Genomic DNA, 12,300 nt, shown 5'->3' with positions numbered 1-12,300 from the left:
TATATACTATATATATAATTGTTTATTGTTCTGCTTTGGCAATAACGGTTGATTACCATTCATGCCAATAAAGCTTATTTGAATTGAATTGAATTGACAGAGAGAGAGAGAGAGAGAAAGACTCTGTGGTCACTGCAGGACAGGTGAGGTCGAGACAGAGCTGCACTTTCTTCTTCACTGTAAAAAATATGAAGCTATAAGGAAAACATATTTTGACCTGTTTAAAAATGTTGTTTCTGAATTTGATCAACTACCTGAAAATCATCAGTTACAGTTAGTTCTAGGTGATGGAAAGACTGCAAACATAGCAGCAAAATATGTGTTGAGTTGCCACAGCCTGAGGGACAGACTGTCCTCTGAAGACTCTGTCCATATGTTCTACTGATGCTCAGACAGACAGACAGACAGACAGAGAGACAGACAGACAGACAGACAGACAGACAGAGAGACAGACAGAGAGAGAGAGACAGACAGACAGAGAGACAGACAGACAAAGAGACAGACAGACAAAGAGACAGACAGACGGACAAACAGACAGACAGACAGACAGAGAGACAGACAGAGAGAGAGAGACAGAGAGACAGACAGAGAGACAGAGAGACAGACAGACAGAGAGAGAGACAGACAGAGAGACAGTTCTATTAAGACTCTGTCCATATACAGTACTTCTTGTTGTTCTTCTGTTCTATTGTTCTGTTCATCTGTTATTTCATGCTGTGATGGATTTCTGTAATGTCTGTTCTATGAGACAAATGTATTTTCTACCTTTCTTTCCTTTTGATGGACGAGCTCTATCAGTGCACATTTGCTTTGGCAATATTGTTACACAACTGTCATGCCAATAAAGCTTATTGAATTGAATTGAATTGAATTGAATTGAGAGAGACAGAGACAGAGAGAGAGAGACAGAGAGAGACAGAGAGACAGAGACAGAGAGAGAGACAGAGACAGAGAGAGAGAGAGAGAGAGACAGAGACAGAGAGAGAGACAGAGACAGAGAGAGAGAGAGGTTGTAATGTACTGACAGGTTGTTGAATTTCAGTGGCAGTTTCTTCTCAGTTTTCTCTTGGTAGCGTTTGACCAGCAGACTGAGGAACTCTGTCTTGAAGACGCTCTGCAGGACGCTGTCATACTCTTCCTCATGGACAACAAACATGTCGTCCTGCAGGGTGCTGAGGGACAGACAGGGACAGACAGACAGGGACAGACAGACAGACAGGGACAGACAGACAGACAGGGACAGACAGGGACAGACAGACAGGGACAGACAGGGACAGGGACAGACAGAGACAGACAGAGACAGGCAGGGACAGACAGGCAGGGACAGACAGACAGAGACAGACAGGGACAGACAGGCAGGGACAGACAAACAGGGACAGACGGGGACAGACAGACAGGGACAGACAGACAGACAGGGACAGACAGGGACAGAGAGACAGGGACAGACGGGGACAGACAGACAGACAGGGACAGACAGGGACAGACAGACAGGGACAGACGGGGACAGACAGACAGGGACAGACAGACAGACAGACAGGGACAGAGAGACAGGGACAGAGAGACAGGGACAGACAGGGACAGGGACAGACAGAGACAGACAGAGACAGGCAGGGACAGACAGACAGGGACAGATAGACGGGGACAGACAGACAGGGACAGACGGGGACAGACAGACAGGGACAGACAGACAGACAGGGACAGACAGGGACAGACAGACAGGGACAGACAGGGACAGACAGACGGGGACAGAGAGACAGGGACAGACAGGGACAGACAGACAGAAACAGACAGACAGACAGGGACAGACAGGGACAGACAGACAGGGACAGACAGGGACAGACAGGCAGGGACAGACAGACAGGGACAGACAGGGACAGACAGGGACAGATAGACGGGGACAGAGAGACAGGGACAGATGTTAGTTTGACAAATCTCATCTAAAACATTTTCAAATTCTCCTTCCATAAATAACATCAAACTGTCAATAAAGACATAAACAGGCTGTCAGTGTTCAGATTCTGATGCACTTTTGTTTCTATGCTGAAAAACATTTAAATAAATCATAATAATAAAAGAGCCAGTAGTGGAGTGACAGCAGGAGGCGGGACAGACTGGGCTTTAAAATGAAGACTGTCCTGTCCTGTTCTGGTTCTGGTTCTGGTTCTGGTTCTGGTTCAGTTCTGTACCTCAGAGAAACAGACTGGATCTTGCCGAGCTCGATCTTCCTCTTCAGAACTTCCTGGATCTGGCCTTTATCTGGACCCTGCTTCACCTTCTCTCGACCAATCAGGTACAAGAACTTAGGGGTCAGGATGAGGTCACGCTTCACCGACTGAGAGGGGGAGAGAGAGAGAGAGAGAGAGAGAGAGAGAGAGAGAGAGAGAGAGAGAGAGAGAGAGAGAGAGAGAGAGAGAGAGAGAGAGAGAGAGGGAGAGAGAGAGACAGAGGGAGAGAGACAGAGAGAGATAGAGAGAGAGACAGACAGAGAGAGAGAGAGAGAGAGAGAGTCATCATATCAGGGAAAAACATGTGATGAACTGATGAAACTTTGTTTAGGAGAAGAACCACAATTTACACACTTAGCTGCACAATATGTAACACTCTGCCATGATATTAGAGAAAAAACGACTGTTATTTAGAACTTCTTGAATATTGTAACACTATGTAGTTACATTTCACATTTATGACCATTGTTAGTAGAATCTGATTATTTACTCTGTAATTTGTAATTTTATTTTATTTATTTATTTATTTATTTATTTAATTGTATTTTTTTATATTATCATATCTCTCTGGTTAATACAAGACATTTAATTGCTTTGAATCTAATTGCCTAATTGTACCCTCTTTTACAAATGTAACATATTTTATGTATGTGTATGTATGTATGTATGTATATACGTGTATGTATGCGTATATGTATGTATATACTATATATATAATTGTGTATTGTTCTGCTTTGGCAATAACGGTTGATTACCATTCATGCCAATAAAGCTTATTTGAATTGAATTGAGAGAGAGAGAGAGAGAGAGAGAGAGAGAGAGAGAGAGAGAGAGAGAGAGAGAGAGAGAGAGGGAGAGAGACAGAAAGAGAGAGAGACAGAGAGAGATAGAGAGAGAGAGACAGACAGAGGGAGAGAGAGAGAGACAGAGGGAGAGAGAGAGAGACAGAGGGAGAGAGAGAGAGACAGAGGGAGAGAGAGAGAGAGAGAGGGAGAGAGAGAGACAGAGGGAGAGAAATCATCAGTTACAGTTAGTTCTAGGTGATGGAAAGACTGCAAAAATAGCAGCAAAATATGTGTTGAGTTGCCAGGGACAGCAGCTGACTGTCCTCTGAAGACTCTGTCCATATGTTCTACTGATGCTCAGACAGAGAGACAGACAGAGAGAGAGAGACAGAGAGACAGACAGAGAGAGAGAGACAGAGAGACAGAGACAGAGAGACAGAGAGAGAGAGAGAGAGAGACAGTAGGTGTATTGAATCTTGTTCTCTCTCTGGCTGGTCTGATCTGTTGAAGCTCAGAACTGTTTTGCTGCAGAAAGCTCAGTCCTCTGGTTCTCAAACTGCGGTTCAGGGACCTGCAGCGGGTCCAACAACATGAGGAAAAGTTTCCACTACAACTTCATTCACTATAAATTATCCCAATTAGAGAAGTTATTAAATGACTAATAACAGGTTTCACTCTGTTATCTCCTGTATATCATCTGTTATCGGTCCAGTATCTGGTGTGGACCCAGAGAGCGGACGGGTCCGGACAGTCGAGCCGGTCTCACCCTGAACCTGCGGTCGTACTTCACGACCACGTCGGCGAAGTCGATCCTCTCTCTGCGGCCGACGAACTGCCGGATCTCCGGGTGGTTTTCTGTTCCGATGTAGTCTCCCACGAAGTTCCTGTTCAGGCTGTTCCTCCTGCGCTCCTTCCTGTTCAGCAGGATGTCCGAGGCTGGACCACACACACACACACACACACACACACACACACACACACACACACACACACACACACACACACACACACACACACACACACACACACACACACACACACACACACACACACACACCACACACACACACACACACACACACACACACACACACACACACACACCATGAATACTGATGAGCTAGGATCACCAGCAGCACTGTGGCTGTGCTGTGGTATCAATGTGTAAAACTGGTTATACTCATAACGATTTTTTAGAAATCAATAAATATCAGCATTAATGTTCATCCCACTGAACTGAACGGTAATATCAGCTGTGATGTCAAACCAAACTGACATGTTCAAATAATTCCTTAAAATGTTTCATGCCTCATTTTGTCTTTTTTTTTTTCACGTGTTTGTTCTCATCAGTTCAGAAGCAGAACTGTGTCATGATGAAGTCACAGATCATCATCATGTGATCCACTGAGACCAGAAGAGACCAGAATGCTGAGTCATCAGCCGGCTCTGCTGTTAGTAACAGGATGGAAACAGAAACTGATCACTCTTCTTCTGCTGCTCCACAGACTTTAACGGTAGGTAACGTTTCCCTGTGGGGTTTCAGTAGGTTAGTGGAGTTCGGTAACTGAGGTGTGGCAGAGCTTCAGACCTGGTCCAGGTCTGAAGTTGTCTTCCTGCCAGCTCGTGTTCTTCTTGATGAAGCCGCCGCTCTTCGCACCGCACTTCCTGTCTCCTCTCTCTCTCTCTCTCTCTCCCCTTTTCCAACAACTTGGAACAGGTTCTTTTCCGGTTCACGTTCATCATTTTGAACTGTTCAGAGCATTTCGACCAAAAATAAATTGGTTCGGAACCCGAAAAGTTGGTTCCCAGCTGGAACCAAAAGACAGCAGCTTTTCAAGTGTGAACCGTGACATCATCACCCTAACCCTAACAACAGAACAAAAGCTCACAGGTAATCAATGCGATCCGCCATCTTGCCACTACTGTTTACTTCCTGTGCGTTGTGCCACGCCTCCTGATGAAGATCCTTCATCACAATGGTTCCACTCAAACCTGGTGGAAGCTCGGGCCGGTTCTCTAGACAGCACCGAGGTTCCAAGAATCCTGAACGGAACCGGTTCAAGAACCAGAGCTAATTTGGTGGAAAAGGGGCGAGAGAGAGCGAGCGGCAGACGGCTGATCGTCTGTAGCTTTAGCTTCACAGTTCGATGAAGACGAAGACGATCTTACCTTCCTCCCTCATCTTGACGTACTTGCGGACGGCGATGTGTTTCCTCCAGGCCTTCTGGATGACACGAGCGTAACCGTTATACTTCCTCTCCCTCATCTCCTCCAGCAGGAAGAGCTGCAACACAGAGACAACATGAGACAACCAGGAGACAACATGAGACAACCAGGAGACAATATGAGACAACCAGGAGACAATATGAGACAACCAGGAGACAATATGAGACAACATGAGACAACATGAGACAACATGAGACAACATGAGACATGAGACAACATGAGACAACATGAGACAACATGAGACATGAGACAACATGAGACACCATGAGACATGAGACAACATGAGACAACCAGGAGACAACCAGGAGACAACATGAGACAGCATGAGACAGCATGAGACAACATGAGACATGAGACAACATGAGACAACATGAGACATGAGACAACATGAGACAACATGAGACAACATGAGACATGAGACAACATGAGACAACATGAGACAATATGAGACAACATGAGACAACCAGGAGACAACATGAGACAACCAGGAGACAACCAGGAGACAACATGAGACAGCATGAGACAGCATGAGACAGCATGAGACAACATGAGACAGCATGAGACAACATGAGACAACCAGGAGACAACATGAGACAACCAGGAGACAACCAGGAGACAACATGAGACAACATGAGACAACCAGGAGACAACATGAGACAACCAGGAGACAACCAGGAGACAACATGAGACAACATGAGACAACATGAGACAACATGAGACAACCAGGAGACAACATGAGACAACATGAGACAACATGAGACAACATGAGACAACATGAGACATGAGACAACATGAGACAACCAGGAGACAACCAGGAGACAACATGAGACAGCATGAGACAGCATGAGACAACATGAGACATGAGACAACATGAGACAACATGAGACAACATGAGACATGAGACAACATGAGACAACATGAGACAATATGAGACAACATGAGACATGAGACAACATGAGACAACATGAGACATGAGACAACATGAGACAACATGAGACAACATGAGACAACATGAGACAACCAGGAGACAACATGAGACAACCAGGAGACAACCAGGAGACAACATGAGACAACCAGGAGACAACCAGGAGACAACATGAGACAGCATGAGACAACATGAGACAACATGAGACAACATGAGACAACATGAGACAACCAGGAGACAACATGAGACAACCAGGAGACAACCAGGAGACAACATGAGACAGCATGAGACAGCATGAGACAACATGAGACAGCATGAGACAACATGAGACAACCAGGAGACAACATGAGACAACATGAGACATGAGACAACATGAGACAACATGAGACAACATGAGACATGAGACAACATGAGACAACATGAGACAACCAGGAGACAACATGAGACAACCAGGAGACAACCAGGAGACAACATGAGACAACATGAGACAACCAGGAGACAACATGAGACAACCAGGAGACAACCAGGAGACAACCAGGAGACAACATGAGACAACATGAGACAACCAGGAGACAACATGAGACAACCAGGAGACAACATGAGACAGCATGAGACAACATGAGACAACATGAGACAACCAGGAGACAACATGAGACAACCAGGAGACAACCAGGAGACAACATGAGACAGCATGAGACAGCATGAGACAACATGAGACAGCATGAGACAACATGAGACAACATGAGACAACATGAGACATGAGACAACATGAGACAACATGAGACAACATGAGACAACCAGGAGACAACATGAGACAACCAGGAGACAACATGAGACAACATGAGACAACCAGGAGACAACATGAGACAACATGAGACAACCAGGAGACAACATGAGACAACCAGGAGACAACCAGGAGACAACATGAGACAACATGAGACAACCAGGAGACAACATGAGACAACCAGGAGACAACCAGGAGACAACATGAGACAGCATGAGACAGCATGAGACAGCATGGAGACAACCAGGAGACAACATGAGACAGCATGAGACAGCATGAGACAACATGAGACAGCATGAGACAGCATGAGACAACATGAGACAACATGAGACAACATGAGACACCATGAGACATGACACAACATGAGACAACCAGGAGACAACATGAGACAGCATGAGACAACATGAGACAACATGAGACAGCATGAGACAGCATGAGACAACATGAGACATGAGACAACATGAGACAACATGAGACAACATGAGACAACATGAGACATGAGACAACATGAGACAACATGAGACAACCAGGAGACAACATGAGACAACATGAGACAACATGAGACAACATGAGACAACATGAGACATGAGACAACATGAGACAACATGAGACAACATGAGACAACATGAGACAACAACTTTATGATAAATAAAGTTGTATAGTATTGTACCTCCTGTGTTGTAAATAAAGTTTTGTTCGTACCGACTCCGGAGCCTTGATGAAGATCTTGGTTCTGCCCAGCTGGAACTGATCGCTGTCCATGTTGACGGAGTTGAGGAGGTGCAGAACCCCCTGCCGCTCCTCCCCCCCCCACCGGGGCCACGTCTCCCGGGTCAGGATGGCATACCTGCACACACACACACACACACACACACACACACACACACACACACACACACACACACACAGTCTAATCTTCAACATGAAAGCACACAGTAAAGGGAAATCATAACTCTACTTCATCTACAGCTACACTCATCTGTCTTCTCAAATGTCGTTCTGTGGTCGCTGAAGGCCCTGACCTTTGACCTGACCTTTGACCTGACCTTCGACCTGACCTTTGACCTCCTCACTGTTGGCTGAGCCTCTGACCTGTGCAGGAACTTGTTGAAGGCGCGGCGGTAGGCGTATCCGGCGCGGCGGACCCGGATGTTCTCCCGGAGGCCCAGGTACTCCACCTGGTGCCGCACCCGGTTCTCCTCCCAGTCCCGCGGACGCTTCGTCTCGTTGGGCTTGATGCAGCGGATGTAGTGGGGGGTGCACTTCATCAGAGTCTGCACCAGGGTGTTGGCTTGTTTCTGGAGGGGGGGGGGGGGTAACAACAACGTTTTACTACAGTCAGGTTCATTTACTGCAGCAGTCCTCTTCACAAAGAGAACAACACAAAATTCCTGCCTTCTTTTAAAAGACTCAGCAGCATGAGGAGCAGGACCTTCATCCTCCTGGGCCCGGGTGCTCCAGCCGGTCCACCAGGCCGGAGGTCAGATGCACCTTAAGCCTACGTAGAATTAAAACCTGTTGCACCATCTAGGCGTAGCGCTACGTCTGAGACTGAATTTTACACCTAGTCAAAGGCAGGTGTAAAGTATAAAGTCTTGACTTGTTTCCAAGGTGACAAGAAAAAAGTTGATACAATGGTGTGTCTAATATACAAGCTGCATGATCAGCAGGCTTTCAGGCGTGAAAGACTAATGACAGACCGCACCGATCCTCTGGATATATGGAGATAGAGAACTTATTGAGAGATTTTGTTTCAGCAGGGCTGAATTGTTTGAATTAACTGAAGAGTTTTCACCACAGCGCTGTCCCAGCACTGCAGGTGCTAATTTCTCTTTGATTTTATGCCAGTGGATCTTTCCAAAAGACAGTCTCTGACATGGTGAACGTAAGCAGAGGTACAGCATGCCGGGCGATACCACGAGTCTCTCTGGTCCTTCAAGATCGGCTCACAGTGTGTTCGTCGACCCCCCCGGCAGGAGGCCACACACACCAAGGACAGATCTCACAGAGACTCCGGCATACCCGGTAGGTTTGGTTGTATTGATGGTACTCGTGTGCATCCAGGCACCATCTAAAAAACGTTTTGTGAACAGGAAAGGCTTTCACTCAATGAATGTTCAGGTTGTGTGCGATGCAGACATGAAGTTGATGTGGTGGTGGTGGAATGGGTCTGACCGTGACACATCTGGAGGGAGAACACACTGGCAGGAGAGTGTGAGGAGGGACGGCTCTCTGGCATAATGCTTGGAGACAGCGGTTGATGATGTCATCGTCCCGGACGGAGCAGGAAAGGCAGGAGCAGGAGATCACTGAGCGCTGCACAGGAGTGTGTGGCTTATGTTTAGGTTAAATATGAAACATGTCCATCCCCTGTTTATTTTAGCCTACACTTAAACTGGTATAGGTTATCAGAGAGTAATGTTACGGGATGATGCAGCTACTGCATATAGGCATGCTAATGACTTTTTTTTTAGATTCTACTGCTTGCACAGTGAAATCAGGATGGAGCCAGAGAGGGCATGCACCATCATTTGCATAGCCAAGAGAGAGCCTCTCCCAATGGAGGATTTGGGACCAGTGGAGGCAGAGGAGGAACATATCAGAGACCAAGGAGCAGGATGATGGCTCGTCTCAGAAGCGATATAATTCGGCTGATCAGCCTATAAAAGAACGTGGCTCAATCCGGCCCATGACTTTTCCCTAAATCAACCCAAGATCCAAATGAAGAGACAGCAACATGTATGTCCTGGCAAAAAAATACATGTAAACAGCTTGTAAATAAATTATTTATTGATTAAATTGTGTATGTTGAGAAATAAAATAAGATTGCTGATGTAGATGTTTAAAAGTTTTGGACAGTTTGTTCATAAACAAACTGTCATTCTGGATCGTGTAGCTGGCCCTTCGCTCTAATAGCTGGATTTCTAAGTCAAGTTTCTGTTTCTCGAGCTCAAGCTTCTCCTTTTCCACCCCTAACTTCTCCGTCTCCATCTCCACTCTCATAATTTCTTTCTCCAGTCACACAGATCTGAGGTCTGGGTCTCTTGCCCTTTGAGGTGCAGCTGCTGTGTTTTCTGCTGTCTGCGGTTCTGAAGGGGGGTTGGGATCCTCTGCAAGATGCAGCTTCAGTAAAATAAATCTTGCTTCATAAATTTACACCCAGTGGAAACAGGTTTATTACTATTACTATTTATTACTATTTTTAAGAGGCCATGTTACCTTCATGACTGGTGTCTGATGAACTTGCATTTGATGTGGAAGAAAAACTTTCTTTTCTTCTGTTAGGTCTATATAGCTGCACTAGTGTCACAGCCTCTTCGTCTCCAAACACATCCATGATGATAGAGCTGTGTGGAGAGATGTTAGGAGGGGGTCCCCCCCCGCCCCCCCCCCCCGCTGGGGGTTTTGAGCAGGCTGGAGTCTCTCCTGGCTGCCTGGAGAAGGTCTTTCCATTTTTTCTTCACTTGGTCGACTGTCCGGCTTCCTAATCCGCCCTCTGCTTCATCGACTGCTGCTGTTATCTTCTGCCAGACGTCTTTGTTTTTTCTTATTAGTTATGGCATTGTTTTGTTTGCATACTAAAATATGCATATACTTACTGTACAGTTCAATAATTTTTCTTGTTTCGCAATAATTTAAGTAATTAAATTTTCGTTTCTTCGGCTCAGCAGTCATTTTTAATCTAATCGTTGGCGCAAATGTAAGTTTGTAACCATAGCAACGTGAACAGAGCAGCGACTCTCACTGTGGTAGAGTGTCAGCATCAGACGTGCTTCATCTACGCCGGGCGGAGCTGAGCCTGGTCCTGGTTTTAGATGATGCAACAGGTGTAAATATTCATCACCAGGCTGGACCTAGCTCAGCCCGGCACAGGGCTTACACCAGACTCTTTATGTCCAGCTGGTGCAGCCGGACCCTGAACTCCACTGAGGTTCTACAGACTGCGGACTACAGTCTGTCAGGTCTAAGGGAGTGTGCGGTATGACAGGTACAGTGATTATTTCAATGCAGTTTTAATCCCTAGTTACATGATGTTTCAGTTTATGGTATTTTATTGCTTCTATCTTCTGTCTTACCTTGTGTTCTGTGTGTTTTAAGTGTTTTATGTTTTGTGGTTCAGTTTCACCTCTTTGTCTCTCTGTCTGTTTGAAGGGAGCTCGCCAAAACAAACCCCAATCAGCCATGTTGAGATGGCAGTAAAGTGTTGAACTTGAAAAGGCTCGTTAGCCTTGTTACACTCATTAGACTCCCTAGCCTCGTTAGGCTTGTTAGCCTCGTTAGCCTCATTAGCCTCGTTAGCCTCGTTAGGCTCGTTAATTCACCCTACATCCTCTGTCTCTGCAGCATCTTCCTCAACACAGTCGTACAACCTGACCCCGCCCCCTCTTCACCTGTCAGTCATAAACCCCGCCCCCTCTTCACCTGTCAGTCATAAACCCCGCCCCCTCTTCACCTGTCAGTCATAAACCCCGCCCCCTCTTCACCTGTCAGTCATAAACCCCGCCCCCTCTCTCTCACCTTGATCTTGGTGCTGGCGGTGGTCGGACGCCCTCTCTTCTCTGCCTCCAGGTTCTCAGGGAACAAACTTCTCATGAACGAGCTGAAACAGGGATGTGGTTTATTATCATACACCCCCGCCCCCCCCACAAACACACACACACACACACACACACGCACACACACACACACACACACAGAGTACTTACAACTCGCTGCTCTGCATCAGCTCGATGATGTCATTGAAAAGAACATCTCTGTTCCTCTCACAGAAACCACTGACGTCATACGACACCTGACAGGCAGACAGACAGACAGACAGGTAGGCAGACAGACAGGTAGGCAGACAGACAGGTAGGCAGACAGACAGGTAGGCAGTTAAGCTGGGGACACATTAAAAGATTTTTCCAGTCGGGGCGTCCCGGTGGCTCACTGAGTAGAGTGTGTACCATCAGGCTCAGTCCTTCCTGCTGTGACCCGGGTTTGGTCATGTGCTGCATGTCCTCCCCTCTCTCTCTCCTGTACCTTCCTGTCTATCTCTCACACTGGGTGCATTCCATTTGGCCAAAATGCATCCTCTCCTCCGTCCTCGCGGCCTCGTCTCCTCGCTGACTCGGCATCCAAAAATGAGCCGCCATCATGAAGGACATTCCAATTGGTCAAAAAACGCATGAAGGATCCTTCATGTCTCCTCGGGTGCATTGTCTTGTGTCTCCTCCTCCGTCCTCGCGACCTCGTCTCCTCGCTGACCCGGCATCCAAAAATGAGCCGCCATCATTAAGGATGTTCCAATTGGTTAAAAGACACATGAAGGATCCTTCAAGTCTCCTCGCCTCCGTCCTCCAATAAGGCGTGGTC

General features: G+C 46.7%; 1 protein-coding gene across 1 annotated transcript; it reads right to left on the bottom strand.

Annotated features, from left to right (window-relative positions):
* Positions 1-977: 977 nt before the first annotated feature.
* Positions 978-11,942, bottom strand: LOC139640686 (unconventional myosin-Ie-like; the record flags this gene model as incomplete). Its single annotated transcript, XM_071514871.1, has 9 exons — positions 11,892-11,942; positions 11,652-11,737; positions 11,464-11,545; positions 8,038-8,243; positions 7,648-7,792; positions 5,180-5,294; positions 3,777-3,946; positions 2,187-2,332; positions 978-1,172 (listed from the first exon to the last, which is right to left on the bottom strand). Coding segments are annotated over exons 1-9 (1,196 nt in total), but the record flags the coding sequence as incomplete, so codon positions are not given.
* Between the last annotated feature and the right edge of the window lie 358 nt (positions 11,943-12,300).

Source organism: Centroberyx affinis, unplaced genomic scaffold (assembly GCF_046629955.1).
Source record: "Centroberyx affinis isolate AG114_WGS23_722 - 3 ecotype Tasmania unplaced genomic scaffold, CSIRO-AGI_Caff_v1 ptg010252l_1, whole genome shotgun sequence".
Classification (NCBI taxonomy): domain Eukaryota; kingdom Metazoa; phylum Chordata; class Actinopteri; order Beryciformes; family Berycidae; genus Centroberyx; species Centroberyx affinis.
Note: the sequence above shows the minus strand (reverse complement) of the source record. Positions and strands in the feature narration are given on the sequence as shown.